At 41.9% G+C, this 21,440-nt stretch overlaps 1 protein-coding gene across 2 annotated transcripts in view; it reads left to right on the forward strand.

The window, feature by feature from the left end:
• Positions 1–21,440, forward strand: part of HOOK3 (hook microtubule tethering protein 3) — a 95,378-nt gene that overhangs the window by 56,999 nt on the left and 16,939 nt on the right. For both annotated transcript variants that reach the window (XM_077252159.1, XM_077252166.1), the window contains exons 7-10: positions 1,607–1,669; positions 3,384–3,467; positions 10,771–10,934; positions 16,342–16,482. In XM_077252159.1, the coding sequence (XP_077108274.1) occupies positions 1,607–1,669; positions 3,384–3,467; positions 10,771–10,934; positions 16,342–16,482 (452 nt within the window). The remainder of the gene's footprint in view (positions 1–1,606; positions 1,670–3,383; positions 3,468–10,770; positions 10,935–16,341; positions 16,483–21,440) is intronic.

Genomic DNA, 21,440 nt, shown 5'->3' on the forward strand with positions numbered 1-21,440 from the left:
AGAATAAAGTGTGTTGCTGCTTGCCACTTCCTGGTGTGGCGCTGTCCTTCTCTTCAATTTCTATCGTGTACAGGGATATGGTCTGATCATACCACAGCTCCTGGGCAGGGGAGGAAGCAAGAGATGATGCAGACATTACAGCACAGGGATTGCAGCTCTGAAGTAAGACATTGCTTAAAACCAGGAAGGGAAATGTTTTACCTCACAGAGAGAATCAGCAGTGACCCCGTACTGTAATGTCTGTGTACATTCTCCCCCGCCCAGGATCTGTGGGATGATCAGGCCATCTTCCTACACGGTCAGACACAGCCATTTATGCTACGTGAGAACTTTGTCTGTCTAAGAGTATTTCCAACTTTCCCGGTGCCACCTGGCATTGCATTTGCCACATAGGAAAAGTATGGAAATTGCTTCCATTTTGAAAGATTATTTCCATCTTCCATAGTGATGGCATTTCTCCCATTTTTGAGCTGTGATCCTGAGAATGAGCAACCTGCAGCGGTGGTGTGTGGTAATTTTTCCCACACAAATGCAGCGTAGGTATGTGCAGCGTATCCTCCTGTAAGTGACGGTGGATGTACACAGCTTAGCGGGTTGTGTTACTGTGCAGGGAAACGCTGAGAGAGGACTACCAGGGGTCTTACAGTAGTGGCCTACAGTATGTCCCACTTCATAACATGGGGAAACCCATTTTATCACTGTATGCTTCACTTAAAGCAAAAATAATTTTAACCAAAATACTTTTTATACTTACTGGCACAGTAAGATTATTTCTTACTACATAATGTTGAATTAATGCTTTGTTCTGCTTTACACTCTTCTGCATTGGCACTGTTGGGTATTTTGCAGTTACACTGATAGGTTTTGGTTCATGATATGCCCTCACATTACGTTAGTTTCCAATACTGTCAATTTTTAGAAATGGGAATGTAGGCAAAACCCCTCTTCACAACTGGGCATTGCCCTGAGCTCCTAATACTGCTGTGGCTGGCGGAATAGATAGCAGCCCTCTGACTCCATTAGGGGAAGCCAAGCCTTACACCTGTGGCAGCCGATAGGCTTAATATGTGATGGTGTCGGGTCCAGCAGAACGGGATCTAAGTGGGCTACTGAGCATGGAAACCAAGTGGCCTGCATCCCTGCTTAGATATTATGGACATAGCTATATATGTAGTCACATTTCCTTTAAAATGAGGCTACTACTGCATTTACCGCACTTTTTATTTTTTCCTAGCCCCTGGATTTACCTGATAGGTTAAACTTTTTTTTTCAGTGTACATTTCATGTGTCACTAACTCCTTCATATTCTCAGGTGGTTTTTGTACTGCAAACCTTGTCCACTTTCCTTTTACCATTCAGTGCGGTACTGTTTGGAGTGGAAGTAAAACGTGGCCACTAAAAAGTAACATTCCCTTTATTTTCCCTGACTCCATCAGCACCTTTTTTGATAGAGCTTTGCCATACTCTGTGATTGCTATTTTATAATTCATTGCTTAGCACAGTTTATTCCTGGAGCCATTTCTTCTAAGCGAAGCGTGGGGCTGAGGAAGGAACTGGTTTGAATATTCTCCAACATGTCTGTTCTAACATTGTGGTCTCTTTCCAGCTAATGAGTAAGGAAACCCCAGTGTCTATTGGGACAGATGCCTATGCCGAACTGGACAAACAGGTAACACTTGGGGGTTGGGGAGGGGATTTAAATAAATCTTTAATACCGGGATTCTGATACAAAAATGTGCAAAATATTTCTCCATTGGCTGAACAGTTTCTTAAAAAGTGGGCAGAGCTTAGCAGTATGGGGCGTAGTCAAATGCAAGCCACCAAATTTCCATACTGGCATAAATTGTAACGGAAATGTCAATTTCTGGGGTATTGATAGCCCAAAATGCATCGGCTTTCTTAAGAGATAAGTGCTTCTCTCTTAATAAATTTGAACCACTTGTGCCATTTGAGGTGTTCTTTTGTTGTTTTTAAGACTGGAGTATCATATGACTGTCTTGATAAAATCACCGAATTTACTCCAGTTTCCCTATAAAGGCCCCGTCTCACATAGCGAGATCGCTAGCGAGATCGCTGCTGAGTCACAAGTTTTGTGACGCAACAGCGACCTCAGTAGCGATCTCGCTATGTGTGACACGTACCAGCGATCAGGCCCCTGCTGCGAGATCGCTGGTCGTGTCAGAATGGCCTGGACCTTTTTTTGGTCGTTGAGGTCCCGCTGACATCGTTGAATCGGTGTGTGTGACACCGATCCAGCGATGTCTTCACTGGTAACCAGGGTAAACATCGGGTTACTAAGCGCAGGGCCGCGCTTAGTAACCCGATGTTTACCCTGGTTACCAGCGTAAATGTAAAAAAAAACAAACAGTACATACTCACCATCTGTTGGCCGTCAGGTCCCTTGGCGTCTGCTTCCTGCTCTGACTGCCGCCGTATAGTGAGAGCGCAGCAGTGACGTCACCGCTGCGCTCTGCTCTCAGCTCTCACTGTACGGCGGCACACAGTCAGAGCGGGAAGCAGACGGCAAGGGACCTGACGGACATCAGATGGTGAGTATGTAGTGTTTGTTTTTTTTTACATTTACGCTGGTAACCAGGGTAAACATCGGGTTACTAAGCGCGGCCCTGCGCTTAGTAACCCGATGTTTACCCTGGTTACCCGGGTGCTGCAGGGGGACTTCGGCATCGTTGAAGACAGTTTCAACGATGCCGAAGTCGTTCCCCTGATCGTTGGTCGCTGGAGAGAGCTGTCTGTGTGACAGCTCCCCAGCGACCACACAGCGACGCTGCATCGATCAGCATCGTTGTCTGTATCGCTGCAGCGTCGCTGTGTGAGACGGGGCCTTAAGACATGATTTTTCACACTTAGGCTTTTCATACGTTGAATGAAAACCCCAATTTGAACCAGAACATGTGCCATAACAAAATAAGTGAAATAAAATAAAAAGCAACAGGTAGCATTAATTTTCTATATTCAGGGAGAATTCCAGTTTGCCAAATGGCACAGAGCAACAGCAGTAATGTAAGTGCAGTAATTGAGGTTCTGTGTGTTTTTCAGAGGATCTACACAACTCTCCTGCTCATGCATCCTTGCTTTACTAATGCAGCATTGCTTCCTATGCTTCATTTGGGACTGGGTTGTAGTTTGTGCCACCTTGTAAGGAGCTACTCTGAGCAGGAAAAATGCCAATGGGTTCTCATGCCTTCATTATAGGGCTAGGTGGGGTCCTTGTGATTGGGCCTTCAAAGAGCAGTATTCCATTCCAGCAATTTCCCTTTATTGTGATTAACTTATTGTGGTTGAAAAAAAAAAAACCCTTTTGGGATAGTTTTACACTAGACCTAATAGCTAAAACAATATTTTTTTGTTAAATTTCTCTATAGCTGAAGAAATCGACAGAAGAACTGAATGAAGCACTGGCAGCAAAAGAGGAAATTGCTCAGAGGTGTCATGAACTTGACATGCAGGTTAGTATCTATGTGTCATCTCAAGTAGCCTGATGTACACTTTTCGGATTAAATATTAATATCATCGAACATATTGATATGACTTCCTTAAAGTGTACCTCTCAGATAGATTTGTCTCACTGTATATATGTCAGGTTCTCATTCCTCTTCTCTGTAAATTAGATAAATTCTTTATGCATTGTTATTATTGTTAGCTTGTGTCGAAGACTAGGTTAACACCATTCATTTTGGTTTTCATAATATTGATGAGACCATAGCACTGCATCTGGCACTCTTCTTTCTGTCAAATGTTCTCAGCCTGACGACAGATACTTCTGATGGCAGTGTGAACCAAGTATTGAAATCAGTAGCCATTATAATCATTTAAAGTGTAACTGATTTTTTTTTTTTTTTTTTTTTTTTATTATTATTATTATTATTATTGCTAATTGGCTTTTGCAAGGTTGACATTTTGTATTTCTATTTAATTACAATAGCTTCTTTTATCTCCTCTCTGAAACACCATGCTTGAGTGCTATTTTAACTTACGTGTTCAAGCTCTCTTAGAATTTGCTTACAATTGTTGCTCAGCTAGAATCTGTAATCTGTTTAAAAAAAATAAAAAAAAGTGTCTGTGTACAGGAATTCCCCTGTCTGATCATGGAGGAATGGAGCAGATGGCGTCAGACACGGAAAGTCACCTACTGATAGGAAATAGAGTACTGAATCTAAAGGTACCTTCACACTAAGCGACTTTGCAGCGAGAACGACGACGATCCGTGACGTTGCAGCATCCTGGATACATAAAGCAGAGCACAGCGGTGACATCACCGCTGTGCTCTGCTTTACTGCTGGCGCTGACACATTCAGTGCAGGAAGCTCTGAGCAGCAGCGCGTAACCCTGTGGACGCCGGGGGACGTGACAGACATCAGAAGGTGAGTATGTACTGTTTTTTTTTTTAGTTTTACAATGGTAACCAGGGTAAATATCGGGTTACTAAGCGCGGCCCTGCACTTAGTAACCCGATGTTTACCCTGGTTACCCGGGTGCTGCAGGGGGACTTCGGCATCGTTGAAGACAGTTTCAATGATGCCGAAGTCGTTCCCCTGATCGTTGGTCGCTGGAGAGAGCTGTCTGTGTGACAGCTCCCCAGTGACCACACAACGACTTGCCAACGATCACGGCCAGGTCGTATCGCTGGTCGTGATCGTTGGTAAGTCGTTTAGTGTAACGGTACCTTTACTGAGCAGCAGTTGAAAGTAGACTCTGAAGGAGCTTGAACCAGGTTGCTAATATAGTACTGTGCTTGGTGTTTATTAGAGTAGGAGGTAAAATAATGAAATTATTTTGCAAAAATTAATAATTTGCAAAGACTGATCAATAAGTGTAATTAAAAAAAAAAAAGGTTCAGTTATTTTTTAGAACTACAGTGTAAAGCAAAGGAGACAGAGGAGCATCACAAACCTTTGGTAAGACAGGATATGAATATCTTGACTACCTCAGACTTTCTTGTATCATAATGAAGCAGAAACAAAACCAATTTCAAGTCCACAATGAAGAAAATTAATTGTGGGAACACATTACCCCTAAGTAATAGCTTACGTGTATTTTTAAAGTCTATAGTTAGACATCTACTTCAGTAACTATAATAAAACGCGCAATCAAAAAGACGAATGTAAAAAAAAAAAAGGTACCGCTGAAAACGTCATCTTGTCCCGCAATAAAACAAGCCACCATACAGCTCCGTCAGCAGAAAAATCAAAACGTTATAGCTCTCTGAATAAAGCAATGCAAAAATAATTATTCTTTTCTATAAAATAGTTTTTGTGTAAAAGCGATAAAACATAAAAAATGATATAAATTGGGTATCACTTTAATCGTACTGACCTGAAGCTGCCTTATCAATTTTACCACACACGGACACGGTATAAAAAAAAAACCAAAAAGACAATTCCTGAAGAGAAAGTGATTAAAAATGTCATGTGCCTGAAAATGGTACCAATAAAAACGGCAGCTCGACTCTCAAAAAATAAGCTATAACATGACTGTTGGCCGAAATATGGAAAAATTATAGCTCTCAAAATATGGTGATGCAAAACTAGTTTTCACAATTAAAAACATCTTTCAGTGTTACAGCAGCCAAATATAAAACCAATATAAATCTGGTATCGCTGCAATCGCACCGACCTGAAGAATAAAGTCATCTAATCGCTTATACCGCACAGGGAACGGTGTAAAAAAAATAAAACCAATTCTTCACATGCTATTGTTTTTTTTTCTTTCTGCCTCCCAAAGATCGCAGTAAGGCTCGGCGCACATTTATCCTGTACTCTACGCTGAGCGCTTGTATGGAGGTTTCCATGTAAATCTCTGAAATACGTAATTCAGACAGAACCTCTGGTGGAAGATTCCCTATAATGAGGCAGATGGAGGCACTGTGGATGCTGTCTGACCTGTCATATGGCGGTATCAGTCTTTTTAGGTGTCCATAAAAGCACAGTGTTTTGTGCACTTCTGAAAAGGACACCGCTGAACAGAGGCCAGACGGAGTACAGAGTGACTCTGCTGCTTCATTATAGTGAATGGATCCATCGGGGGTTTCATCTGTCACGTCACTTGGAGATTTAGATGGAAACCCCAATATAAGTGCTCAGCGTAGAGTGCCGGATAAATGTGATCATAAATGTTATGTAAAATGTTCCCAGTAAAAGCTCAAACTCAATCCACAAAAAAGCAAGTCCCCACTCAGATCTGTCATCTGTTAACGGAAATATAGGGGTCCTCCACGTTACTGATAGTACAAAGGCTCTGGAAAAGCTAAGTGGCTCCTCGTCCCCCAAAAGAAATTCAGCAAATTCTGTGCTCGCAAATCCAAATACCCCCTCCCATCTCAGCCCCAGTCTGCCTAAACCACATTTAACGCCCACATGTGTGGCATTTCTGTAGTGATGAGAGCGTGCCTAATTTACGGGTGCATGTCTCCAGAAGCATGAGCTGGACATAATGTACTGGCCACTACAATGGCAGATTGCAATTTTCACTCAGCAACATCCACTGCTGCTTGTTTCTGGAAAACACCCATTGATTCAAAATCATCACTACACTTGTAGAAATGTTCCCAAAGGTTTATAATTTCTAAAATGGGGTCACTTGAGGGGGGATTCGGCTTTTCTAGCACTTAGGGGCTCTTTATATAGAATTCCCAAACTATTCTAGTAAAGTCTACGTTCCAGGAGGCAAATGGCGCTCCTTCTCTCCGTATGGCTAAGTTGTACTTTACAGCCACATATGGGGTGTTGCCACGTTCAGTTGAAATTGTGGGACAAACTTTGCTTCTGTGATCAAGACAATGAAACTTTGAAATTTGTTTGTTTTCGGGAAAATTCTCCATTCGTATTCAATACTGAGTAGTCTTCATTGTCCTGATCACAGAACATAGAAGTTTTCTATTTGTTTTAGGCATAACGGGTTAGGAAAACACACTTTGGACCCAGGAACAAAAAAATAAATGAATTTGTTACATAGTGAGTGCGAAATAAGCTAACTAATAGGTGGTGTGAGCTTGAAGCAGATGGCTGATAGATGCATTGGATTTCTCATTCATGACGAGTCACAGTAATCCCTTTGACACATTTCTAGATTGCTACCCTATGAAAAAAGTAGACATATTAACATTAAAAGTATATTTTGTAAATGCCCTCTGTTGTTATCAAGGCAAATATTCTCTTTCACAACCAGTATGACAGTTACTCAAATGTCCCTAATATTTTGTTTAGCAAGTTGCCCAAAGATATTACTTGAACTACCTTCTTAGCCTTCATGAACATGAGCATGCACCCTTGTGTGAAGACCGTTACCACCTCATGTAATGTTTGTGAGCACCTTTGTAGAATCTATAGCATTACACTAATCTTACAGTATATCAGTTGATTGCCGCCATATTCTAGTCACATCTTTAGTTGACTACACATAAAATAGTAAATCTGTATTATGTTATGCTAGACTCCAATGAAATCCATTAACTGCTTTTTTTATTTTGCTTTCCGTGCCAATAAAGGCGTACTCTATCCAAGAGGAGCGAGATAAGCTGAGATATGAATGTAATGAGCTAGAAGAAAGGGTAAAGTTGTGAATGCCCACACCCCAGCATCAAACACTTGGACCTCATTCATGTGTCCATTTTTTTTTCCACATACATGGTTTCTAATCAATGTGTTGGGTCAGAATTTCATCAGTGTTTGGTCAGTGTGTCCATTTTTCACATTAGTAATTTTCCCATCTGCCAGTGAATAAAAAATTGCACAGCTCCTCTTACCCATTGCAATGTTAAAAAAGGACAGCCCACTGACATCAACACTGGCATCCATGTGTTGGCCTTCATGTTGACAGACCTGACCTGCAGACTTATGTGAGTGATTTTGATCCATGAGTCAGATCAAGAACAGACAGTCAGCAAAAAAAACTCTGACCTAAATAGCCCCCATAAACTAACGAGTACATGTTCTATGCATGAAAAACATGGATGGAACGTGCTTGGAAAAATGGACATGTGAATGAGGCCTTATTAACACAATGCTGCTTTGGTTTGCATATGCACTGTGCTTTTCTACTCAGAAATACTAACATTGGTTAACTCTTCTGTCAGAAAAATGTTTCCCAAGATTGCACTTCCAGCTGTATTACATCAGTAGAACCCAGCGGAGGGCAACAATTTAGTAGCATGACTTCTGTTTCTGCATCAGATGTTAATATATGATGATGAAATATGGTTTTATGGTCTGGTACTGAGGTTGGACTTGCTGACTGAATGTTTGTTGTGTTTTTTTTTTGTTTGCTTTTTTTTTTGTTCTGCTAATAACCGTTGATGCTGCTGTCAGCATTAAAAGTCTGGACCAATCTGTGACATTTATGACAACTTGACAGGGGTACGCCTACATCTTTTTAAAAAATGGGCCCCTGTTGAACACTTGTGTTAGATGAGAGGAGGTCATGCATGTGCGGCTCTCTATTCATGTCTATGGGAGCTTCAAAAATTGGAGAGCAAAAAACTTTCTGACTTCGGAGTGAGAGACCATGCACGGTCACCTCTCATTCCTGGCAGTGTGCGTCTGGGTTTCTCGCTCTCTCTCTCCAACTACTTGGACTCTGCATTTATCAAACGGTTATGTCATATCTTGTCACTGTGCCCTTCAATTGGCAGAAGTGGGTACCAGCATAACATATTAAAACCCTTTTTTGGTGAAAAATGCATTATATGTGAAAGGAATCTGTAAAGTTTGTTCTTTTTACATGGGACATACTGCTGGTAGTTTAAAGGGAATCTGTCAGCAGAATCCCCCCCAAAAAAAAACCATTTCTATGCGAATATACAGGTGCTTCTCAAAAAATTTGAATATCGTCAAAAAGTTAATTTATTTCAGTTCTTCAATGCAAAAAGTGAAACTCGTAAATTATATAGTCATTACAGGGTGATCTATTTCAAGTGTTTATTTCTGTTAATGTTGATGATTATGGTTTACAGCTAATGAAATCCCAAAAGTCAATATCTCAGTAAATTAGAATAATTAACAAAAAACACCTGCAAAGGCTTCTTACGCATTTAAAAAGGTCCCTTAGTCTATTTCAGTAGGCTCCACAATCATGGAGAAGACTGTTGACTTGACAGATGTCAAGAAGGCAGTCATTGACACAATCTACAAGGAGGGTAAGCCACAAAAGGTCATTGCTAAAGAAGCTGGCTGTTCACAGAGTGCTGTATCTAAGCATATTAGTGGAAAGTTGAGTGGAAGGAAAAAGTGTAGTAGAAAAAGGTGCACAAGCAACCAGGATAACCGCAGCCTTAAAGGATTAAGAAAAGGCCATTTAAAAATATGAGGGAGATTCACAAGGAGTGGACTGCGGCTGGAGTCATTGCTTCAAGACCCACCACACACAGACATATCTAGTAGGGCTGCAAATGTCACATTCCTTGTGTCAAGCCACTCATGACTAATAGACAACGCCAGAAGGTTCTTTCCTGGGCCAAGGAGAAAAAGAACTGGACTGTTGCTTAGTGGTCCAAGGTGTTGTTTTCACATGAAAGTAAATTTTGCATTTCATTTAGAAATCAAGGTCGAAGAGTGGAGAGGCCACAATCCAAGCTGCTTGAGGTTTAGTGTGAAGTTTCCACAATCAGTGATGGTTTGGGGAGTCATGTCATCTGCTGGTGTAGGCCTACTGTGTTTTATCAAGACCAAAGTCAGCGCAGCCATCTACCAGGAAATCTTAGAGCACTTCATGCTTCCCTTTGCCGACAAGCTTTTTGGAGATGGAAATTTTATTCTCCAGCAGGACTTGCACCTGTCCACACTGCCAAATGTACCAATACCTGGTTTAAAAACAACAGTATCACTGTGCTTGATTGGCCAGCAAACTCACCTGACCTTAACCCCATAGTGAATCTATAGGGTATAGTCAAAAGGAAGATGAGACACCAGACCCAACAATGCAGACGAACTGAAGGCTACTATCAAAGCAACCTGGGCTTCCATAACACCTCAGCAGTGCCACAGGCTTGAGTGCATTTACTGAACATACATTTCAGTAGGCCAACATTTCGGATTTTAAAATCATTTTTCAGCTGGTGTTATAAAGTATTTTAATTTACTGAGATAATGACGTTGGGGTTTTCATTGGCTGTAAGCCATAATCATCAACATTAACAGAAATAAATACTTGAAATAGGTCACTCTGTTTGTAATGATTCTATGTGAGTTTCACTTTTTGTATTGAAGAACTGAAATAAATTAACTTTTTGATGATAATTTTGTGAGAAGCACCTGTAGCTCTATCAAAGACAAGTCCAGTAATACCTTTACATGGCCAGTCTGTTTCTCTGTTACTGAGAAATCAGTATTTGAAGTGAAGTGAAATGCAAATGAGAATGAAGAGCTATCTGTAAATCCAAAGACTCTGTCACTCCAGCTTTATGTACTGTATGTAGGGGGGAGAAGAACTTTCACCTGAGCCAACAACTACCTAAAATGTATGACAATTTTTTATTTTTTTTTACTCTGGAATTTGCTTATGTCCTGACTTCAGCTTTTTATGTGATCTGCCAAGAAGATTGTAATGTTTTAAAATCTAAGCAATTTTACAATGATTAATACAATTATTTGTACTTGTTATAAATGTGGTTGCAGTGCCATCATATACTGTAATAACAGTGTGACGGTTACACGAGTGCTCTGAGTGGATGGCATGTTCCCTGGATTGCACAAGAAAATGTTGTCTCCTACAAGTACTTCTTTTAATTGAATAATGAATTTTTGTTTGCTTTTTAAGGTCGCTGCCCTCCAAGAAGAGAAGAGTAGTTTACTTGCTGAAAACCAGGTTCTTATGGAACGTCTAAATCAGTCTGATTCTTTAGAAGATCCTAATAGTCCAGCTGGAAGAAGGCACCTCCAACTTCAGACACAGCTAGAGCAACTACAAGAAGAAACCTTTAGGTAGAATGCATATTATTTTATGTTGAGTCCAGGTTTTAGATGAAAGTCTACAGTCACTATATACTGCAGACTTCTGAATCCTCACAGCACGCGCATTGCATGCTGTCAGGATTCTCCGATTGCGAGAGCGGGCAGTCTTGTGAATACAAATATGTGATTTGCATGCTTCCGGTCACATTCACATCCACTTGCACCAGTGACCCCATTCTGTCACATCTCCTCCAGTCCCTTTCCCCGGCTGTCACCTCTCACCTGACAAAAATATTCAACCTTTCTCTCACTTCCGGTATTTTTCCCTCCTCATTTAAGCATGCCATCATACATCCATTACTTAAAAAACCATCCCTCGACCAAAACTGTGCCGCTAATTATAGACCTGTCTCTAATCTTCCCTTCATCTCCAAACTCCTTGAACGCCTGGTCCACTCCCGTCTTAGGCTACGTTCACATTTGCGTTGTGCGCCGCAGCGTCGGTGACGCAACGCACAACGCAAACAAAAACGCAGCAAAACGCATGCACAACGCTGCGTTTTGCGACGCATGCGTCCTTTTTTTGCTTGATTGTGGACGCACAAAAAATGCAACTTGTAGCGTCCTCTGCGCCATGACGCGTGCGCCGCAGGGATGCATGCGTCGCAAAACGCAAGTGCAACGCATGTCCATGCGCCCCCATGTTAAATATAGGGGCGCATGCTGCGGCGCCCGACGCTGCGGCGCAGAACGCTAATGTGAACGTAGACTTACCCGCTATCTCTCAGATAACTCTCTTCTCAACCCTCTTCAATCTGGCTTCCGCTCTTTACACTCTACTGAAACTGCCCTCACTAAAGTCTCTAATGACCTACTAACAGCTAAATCTAATGGTCACTACTCCATGCTAATTCTCTTGGATCTCTCCGCAGCATTCGATACTGTGGATCATCAGCTCCTCCTCACTATGCTCCGCTCCATCGGCCTCAAGGACACCGTTCTCTCCTGGTTCTCCTCCTATCTCTCTGACCGATCCTTCACTGTATCTTTTGCTGGTTCCTCCTCCTCTCACCTTCCCCTTACTGTTGGGGTTCCTCAAGGATCAGTCCTAGGCCCCCTCCTCTTCTCTTTGTATACTGCCCCTATTGGACAAACAATCAGTAGATTTGGTTTCCAGTACCATCTCTATGCTGACGACACCCAATTATACACCTCTTCTCCTGTTATCACGCCGACCTTTTTAGAAAACACTAGTGATTGTCTTACCGCTGTCTCTAACATTATGTCCTCCCTCTATCTGAAACTGAACCTGTCAAAAACTGAACTCCTCGTGTTTTCGCTCTCTACTAACCTACCTTTGCCTGACATTGCCATTTCCGTGTGCGGTTCCACCATTACTCCAAAGCAACATGCCCGCTGCCTTGGGGTCATCCTAGACTCTGAGCTTTCATTCACCCCCCACAGCCGATCACTGGCTTGCTCTTCTTATCTGCATCTGAAAAACATTTCTAGAATTCGCCCTTTTCTTACTTTTGACTCTGCAAAAACTCTTACTGTTTCACTTATTCATTCTCGTCTGGACTATTGTAACTTTCTACTAATCGGCCTCCCTCTTACCAAACTCTCCCCGCTCCAATCTGTCCTGAATGCTGCAGCCAGGATCATATTCCTCACCAACCGTTACACCGATGCCCCTACGTTGTGCCAGTCATTACACTGGCTACCCATCCACTCCAGAATCCAGTACAAAACTACTACCCTCATCCACAAAGCACTCCATGGCTCAGCACCACCCTACATCTCCTCTCTGGTCTCAGTCTACCACCCTACCCGTGCCCTCCGCTCCGCTAATGACCTCAGGTTAGCATCCTCAATAATCAGAACCTCCCACTCCCGTCTCCAAGACTTTACACGTGCTGCGCCGATTCTTTGGAATGCACTACCTAGGTTAATACGATTAATCCCCAATCCCCACAGTTTTAAGCGTGCCCTAAAAACTCATTTGTTCAGATTGGCCTACCGCCTCAACACATTAACCTAACTATTCCTGTGTGGCCTATTAAAAAAAAAAACAAAAAACATAATCAGGTTCCTCGCATCATGTTCTCATACACTTTATGCAGTTAATAGCCCTCTGTGTCTGTACTGTTACATACTTAGGCAGTTAACTGGTTCATGCAGCTTTACATGAACACCCGATCCTTACACTATGGCTGATCCAAATAACTAAAGCAATTGTTACCATCCACCTCTCGTGTCTCCCCTTTTCCTCATAGGTTGTAAGCTTGCGAGCAGGGCCCTCATTCCTCTTGGTATCTATTTTGAACTGTGATTTCTGTTATGCTGTAATGTCTATTGTCTGTACAAGTCCCCTCTATAATTTGTAAAGCGCTGCGGAATATGTTGGCGCTATATAAATAAAAATTATTATTATTATTATTATTATTATTATTATTCCGATTCGCTTAGTTGTGCGCAGCCTTGTTTAACGCAAGTGAATTGAGTGAGGCCGTTCACATCCAATCGTCACATGACTGCCTGTATGCTTTCGGCATCATTACGGAGAATTCTGACAGTGTGCGGTGTGCGCTCTTTCAGGATTCAGAAGTCTTTAGACTTTCATCCCAAACCTGGACAACCCCTTTAAACTTATAGATCATGTCCAGCATGGTCAAATATAGCATACACCATGTTCCAAATTATTATGCAAATTACATTTTTCTCGGATTTTCCTAAATGGTTGGTGCAAATGACAGTCAGTCTAATAAGTCATCACCTGTTAGATTATACATCGAATTTTATTGAAGAAACCTCCCAATGATAACAGTATAATCTCCAAAATGAATAAAAACTCAAAATGCACTGTTCCAAATTATTAGGCACAGTAGAATTTGTAAACATTTGATATGTTTTAAAGAACAGAAAATTTGCAGCATTAGGAGGTCACATTCACTGAACAAAAAAGCTATTTAACTCCAAAACATCCTAACAGGCCAAGTTACATGTTAACATATGAACCCTTCTTAGATATCACCTTCACACTTCTTGCATCCATTGAACTTGTGAGTTTTTGGAGAGTTTCTGCTTGTGTTTCTTTGCATGAAGTCAGAATAGCCTCCCAGAGCTGCTGTTTTGATGTGAAACGCCTCCCACCCTCACAGATCTTTTGCTTAATGATACTCCAAAGGTTCTCTATAGGGTTGAGGTCAGGGGAAGATGGTGGCCACACCATGAGTTTATCTCCTTTTATGCCCATAGCAGCCAATGACTTAGAGGTATTCTTTGCAGCATGAGATGGTGCATTGTCATGCATGAAGATGATTTTGCTCCTGAAGGCACATTTCTGCTTTTTATACCATGGAAGAAACTCTATATACTTTGCAGAGGTCATTTTCACACCTTCAGGAACCTTAAAGGGCCCTACCAGCTGTTTCCCCATGATTCCGGCCCAAAACATGATTCCGCCTCCTTGCTGACGTCGCAGCCAAGTTGGGACATGGTAGCCAACCACCAACCATCCACTACTCCATCCATCTGGACCATCCAGGGTTGCTCGACACTCATCAGTAAACAATACTGTTTGAAAAGTAGTCTTCATGTATGTCTGGGCCCACTGCAACCGTTTCTGCTTGTGAACACTGTTTAGGGGTGGCTGAATAGTAGGTTTATGCACCACAGGAAGCCTTTGAAGGATCCTACACCTTGAGGTTCGAGGGACTCCAGAGGCACCAGCAGCTTCAAATAACTGTTTGCTGCTTTGTAATGGTATTTTGGCAGCTGCTCTCTTAATCCAATGAATTTCTCTGGCAGAAACCTTCCTCATTATGCCTTTATATGCATGAACTCTGTGCTCAGATTCAGTCACAAATCTCTTCACAGTACGATGATCACTGTTAAGTTTTCGTGAAATTTCTAATGTTTTCATCCCTTGTCCAAGGCATTGCACTATTTAACGCTTTTCAGCAGCAGAGAGATCCTTTTTGTTTCCCATATTGCTTGAAACCTGTGGCCTGCTTAATAATGTGGAACATAATTTGTAAGTAGTTTTCCTTTAATTAGAATCCCCTGGAAAACGAATTATCTCATGTGTTTAAGATTGATTTCAATGATCCATTGAGCCCTGAGACACAATACCATCCACGAGGTTATTTGAAAAACAAAACAATTACCGTAAACCTTTATGACACTTAAATCCAATTTGCTTAATAATTTGGAACATAGGGTATACCAGACAATGTAGAGCCAGGTTTATATGGTTAGGAAAATATCTGGCAGCCATTGAGCTTTCCACAAAATCCTCTTAACGGTTTGCTGTCCATCCTAAAATCTGTGTGAACTTTCTTTGCAGAGTTTAACATCTGTGGCATACCTTATGGGTTATTCAGATAGCTTTGAAATTTCAAACATTAAAGTTTTTTTAAGGGAAAATCTACTTCACATACAGAATGCAAATCCTCCATCAGATTTACAGTGCACATCCTTGGCAGATGATGTGAACATAAGGGTGCAACAGTGTAGGTAAATGTTCATATTCAGCAGTCTTTAGTCTACAGACCAGAATTTGTATAGCATCTTTTACCAGACAGGTTTTCTATTACATTGATTAGCTAGGTGCTAATATTGTGCTACTTGCCATTCCCTCACTCTTCATGTATATTGATTGTGGGGCACCTTTTGAACTTTACTGTCTATTGACTGTCTTGACTGTAGTAGCAGCCACACACTAGTACAGATGCGTTGTAATTCTGTGACTCGCCGAGTATTAAATGGTTAAGCTTTAATAAAAAAAATCATTTTACTTACTTGAGATGTTTTCATCGATGACATTGATTGCTTTGGAGTTCCGGTAGAATAGTTTCATTCCTGTAGAAAGGGTATTTTATTAAATATGGTGCAACATACAAACCTATATTTGACTATCAGCACAAATTTCTTATTTTTGTGAAATCTCCCACTTGTTTGTTAGCACAGCCCTTTCCAAGGACCTTACAGTACTCCTGTCCTGAAAATGGCCAATGGTTGAGGGGCATATGACTAGAGTCGTCCATTAGCAACCTCCATTTAAAAAACGCCATTGTTTACTAGTTTCACGGTCTGTTTAAACTAGCGCCATGGCTTACTTTTATAATTGTCATGACATGACCTGTTTTAAGTGATCCAAATGACTTGTATGAATGTCTGTCTGTCTGGTTTCTCTGGTTCAATTTTTTTGATAAGCTAGAAAAACACTGCAGATAAGACTATTCTTGTCATCCAGAACACTGGACAGTCTTCCAAAAAGCAACTGGCCCCATTGTGAACAGGATTTGACAACTTTGTAAACCAACACAAGAGACATAAGATTATGTGTAGGTAATACCAGTCATTTTTGCGAACTTATATCTATTTTTTCTATTCTTGTTTTGTTACCCTAAACAAAGGTTTTCATCTTCTCTAGGCTTGAAGCGTCCAAAGATGATTACAGGATACGATGTGAAGAGCTTGAAAAAGAGATCACAGAGCTAAGGCAGCAAAATGAAGATTTAACAACACTAGCCGATGAAGCACAGTCACTGAAAGATGAAATGGACGTGCTAAGGTACAGGCCAAGACTTTATCTCATTTTTATTTTGTCAAACTTCCAACCAGCTTATCCGCTGTGTTCTGTTGCTAAAAACTATTTCTCAGATTTAGATAGATGGCTATACAGATATAAATACACCCCTCAACATTTGAAATAACAACACCAATAAGGAAAAGCTGTGGAATTATTAAAATCGCAGGAACAATAAAGATGTAAATGATATGCAAATGATGAAAAAATGGAAACCAAATTTTCAAAACATCTCCATTTTTTCAGTGCCCTGTGCAGAGATGCACACACTTTACATGCATGCCTTTGCTGCTATCAACATAATATCACCAGGACACATGTTGCTTGTGCTACTGTGAGTGGCCTGCATGGTCTGAACGTGCTACTATGTGCTACAACTATGGTCTGCAGTATCTCTGAACTTGTCTCTCATCGAATACATCCAGATGTCATTGGTTAGCAAATGAAGAGGAAGCCACCAGCAGCAGATCTTGATGAATTTCCAAGCTGTATTCAGCAAGGCAAAACATTCCTCAGACAACCATTAATAACCTCAGTGAAAGCTGCCAAGGCGTGTAAGACGTGTATTTTGGCTCTCGTACGTAATATTGACTAAATTGAGATTGGTGTTGAAAAATGCTGAAAAGTAGGAATGCTTTCAAAAACAGAAATGTTAATACTTTGTATTTTGTTAAAAGATAAAAATAAAATGAATGCACAAAAGAGAAATATAAATGAAATAAATAATTTGTGTGGTGTGACCACTCTTTGCCTTCAAAACAACATCCATTGTTCTAGGTATACTTCACAGATTTTTTTTTCCAATTCTTTATTTATGATTTTAACAAAAGAAACATATAACACTCGTCATATCATATCTCATAAGGTGCAAAAGTTTGTAGTACAAATAAGGTTATGCGTATATATATAACCCATATAACAAGAGAACTAAAAGAAACGAAACAATCGAAACAGGTGTCACTTGTAGTCCAGAGTTGGCGAAAGACCAGCATCTACGTATCAGTTTACAGCTGAAATTCAAATTATAAAAACAATTTTATCATCAAAGTAGGAATAATAAGTTTGTTTACTGAAGCTAAAATAGGGGAGGGAGACTCCGTCACGATAGCATAGATGACTAAAACACCGTAGTACACAAAAGAGAAAATTTAAGTCTGATAATTATCTAATTTTTTCCTATCCAGTTAGACCAAGGGGACAAGATCTTTAGGAAACGGTCATGGGAGAGCGTTTCCCATACTTCACAGATTTTGTAAGAACTCAGCAGGGAGGTTATTCTAAATATCTTGGAGAACTAACCACAGATCTTCTGTAGATGTAGACTTGTACGAATCCTTCTGTCTCTTCATGTAATCCCAGACAGACTAGATGATGTTGAGATCAGGGCTCTGTTGGGACCATACCATCACTTCCAAGACTTTTTGTTCTTTACACTGATGATACTAAGGGACAATTTTTATATGTCTGGGATCGTTTTCCTGCTGCAGAATAAATTTGGAGCCAATCAGACACCTAACTGAGTACTGCATGATGGAGACTGTATTTCTTTGCAATTTGGTTAAGATTAATTGTGTCTTAAATCCTAACTCCATTTGCTGAAATGGAGCTCCAAACTTGCAAGGAACCTCCACCATGCTTCACTGTTGCCTGCAGACACTCATTATTGTACTACTCTCCAGACACTCCGCTAATAAATTGCCTTCTGATACAGCCAAATATTTCATATTTTGATTCATCAGTCCAGATCACTTGCTGACATTTTTTTAAGCTCAGTTTTCATGCATGGTTGAGTAGCTTGGCCTTGTCTCCATGTTAAAGATGTGGCTATTTGGCCTCATTTCTTCCATGAAGATCATTTCTGGCTAGATAAAAGCAGAAAAAAAACCCCCACATCATTCTATTGAAAATAAAAGCAGCAAAGCCAATATATGACCAACGAATTCAATGCTGCAAATATCCCACATTCATACGAAATGTATATATATATATATATATATATATATATATATATATATATATATATATATATATATATTATACTGCTCAAAAAAAATAAAGGGAACACTTACTGTAAATAACAGAATATAACTCCAAGTAAATCAAACTTCTGTGAAATCAAACTGCCTCTTAGGAAGCAACACTGTTTGACAATCAGTTTCACATGCTGTTGTGCAAATGGAATTGACAACAGATGGAAATTATTGGCAATTATCAAGACACACTCAATAAAAAAGTGGTTCTGCAGGTGGGGACCATGGACCACATCTCAGTACCAATGCTTTCTGGCTGATGTTTTGGTCACTTTTGAATATTGGTTGTGCTTTCACACTCGTAGTAGCATGAGACGGACTCTACAACCCATACAAGTGGCTCAGGTAGTGCAGCTCATCCAGGATGGCACATCAATGCGAGCTGTGGCAAGCAGGTTTGCTGTGTCTGTCAGCGTAGCATCCAGAGGCTGGAGGCACTACCAGGAGACATGCCAGAAAACGTGGAGGGGGCCGTAGGAGGGCAACAACCCAGCAGCAGGACCGCTACCTCAGCCTTTGTGCAAGGAGGAACAGGAGGAGCACTGCAAAATGACCTCCAGTAGGCCACAAATGTGCATGTGTCTGCAAAAACGGTTAGAAACTGACTCCATGAGGATGGTCTGAGTGCAAATAATAATTATGGTAATCCTAATTCACCAAAAACAAGAAGGTTTATTCTGATTTCATGTCAGATATTGAGAAAAACATACATATATGTCTTTTTATATAGTGTATGTGAACTTCTGGTTTCAACTGTACATAGCTTTAATTAACCGAAAGAAACACCTTCACATTGAGCCAGTAAAATATACATAAACTTTATTAACCCCTTAACGACCGCCGATACGCCTTTTAACGGCGGCCGCTAAGGGTACTTAAACCACAGCGCCGTTAATTAACGGCGCTGTGGAAAAAGTGAATAGCGCCCCCCAGAGTCGGATTTTCTCTGGGGTCTCGGTTGCCGAGGGTAGCCGAGACCCCAGAGAACATGATTCGGGGGGTTTTTACCGACCCCCGAGTTGCGATCGCCGGTAATTAACCGTTTACCGGCGGTCGCAACAAAAAAAAACAAAACGCGATTTGCCGTTTAATTTCTCTGTCCTCCGATGTGATCGCACATCGGAGGACAGAGAAATGTGGTCCCCGATGGCCTCCAATAGCCCCCCGATACTTACCTACCTCCCCCGGTGCTCCTCGTGGCTCCCGATGGGCGCCGCCATCTTTTTTCCGGGAAAAAATGGCGGGCGCACGCGCAGTACGCCCGCCGCCTGGCACCCGGAAGATCTTTGGGGTCTCGGCTGCCGGGGGTAGCCGAGACCCCAAAGAACATGATCGGGGTCGGTTTGCACCGACCCCTGCTTTGTGATCGCCGGTAATTAACAGTTTACCGGCGACCGCAAAAAAAAAAAAAGCGATCAGTTATTTCTCTGTCCTCTGATGTGATCGCACATCAGAGGACAGAGAAATAGGGGAATTCGGGGACCCTAACATACTCACCCGGTGTCCCTGGGTCCTCCTGTGTCTCCTCTTGCCGGCCGGCTTCTTCGTCGGGAAAGAAAATGGCGGGCGCATGCGCAGTGCGCCCGCCATCTGCTGCCATCTGCCGGCCTGCAGGAGAAGAGGAGTTGGGGCTAAAATTAGGGTTAGGGTTAGGGTTAGAGTTAGGGTTAGAGTTGGGGTTAGGGTTAGAGTTAGGGTTAGGGTTGGGGCTAAATTTAGGGTTAGGCTACTTTCACACTAGCGTTTTTTGGCTTCCGTCGCAATGCGTCGTTGGAGAAAAAACGCATCCTGCAAAAGTGCTTGCAGGATGCGTTTTTTCTCCATTGGCTTGCATTAGCGACGCATTGCGACATGTCGCATCCGTCGTGCGACGGATGCGTCGTGCTTTGGCGGACCATCGACACAAAAAAAAATACATGTAACTTTTTTGTGCGACGTGTCCGCCATTTCCGACCGCGCATGCGTGGCCGGAACTCCGCCCCCGCCTCCCCGCACCTCACAATGGGGCAGCGGATGCGTTGAAAAAACAGCATCCGCTGCACCCGTTGTGCGGCGCTTACAACGCTAGTGTCGGTACGTCGGCCCGACACACTGCGATGGGCCGAGTACGACGCTAGTGTGAAAGTAGCCTTAGGCTTCTTTCACACTTGCGTCGGTACGGGGCGGTCGCAATGCGTCGGCCCGACGTACCGACGCACGTTGTGAAAATTGTGCACAACGTGGGCAGCGGATGCAGTTTTTCAACGCATCCGCTGCCCAGTCTATGTCCTGGGGAGGAGGGGGCAGAGTTACGGCCACGCATGCGCGGAAATGGCGGATGCGACGTACAAAAAAAAGGTTACATTGAACTTTTTTTGTGACGACGGGGGCTAAAGTTATGGTTAGGGTTGGGGCTAAAGTTAGGGTTGGGGCTAAAGTTAGGGTTAGAGTTGGGATTAGGGTTTGGATTAGGGTTGGGATTAGGGTTACGTTTGGGATTAGGGTTGGGATTAGGGTTAGGGTTGGGATTAGGGTTAGGGGTGTGTTGGATTTAGGGTTTTGATTAGGGTTATGGTTAGGGTTGAGATTAGGGCTGTTTTGGGGTTAGGGTTGTGATTATCGTTAGGGTTGTGATTAGGATTATGGATCGGGTTGAGATTAGGGTTAGGGGTGTGTTGGAGTTAGGGTTGGAGTTATAATTTGGGGGTTTCCACTGTTTAGGTACATCAGGGGGTCTCCAAACACGACAGCCAATTTTGCGCTAAAAAAGTCAAATGGTACTCCCTCCCTTCTGAGCTCTGCCGTGCGCCCAAACAGTGGTTTACCCCCACATATGGGGCATCAGCGTACTCGGGATAAATTGGACAACAACTTTTGGGGTCCAATTTCTCCTGTTACCCTTGTGAAAATAAAAACTTGGGGGCTAAAAATCTT

This window comes from Ranitomeya variabilis, chromosome 1 (genome assembly GCF_051348905.1).
Source record: "Ranitomeya variabilis isolate aRanVar5 chromosome 1, aRanVar5.hap1, whole genome shotgun sequence".
Classification (NCBI taxonomy): domain Eukaryota; kingdom Metazoa; phylum Chordata; class Amphibia; order Anura; family Dendrobatidae; genus Ranitomeya; species Ranitomeya variabilis.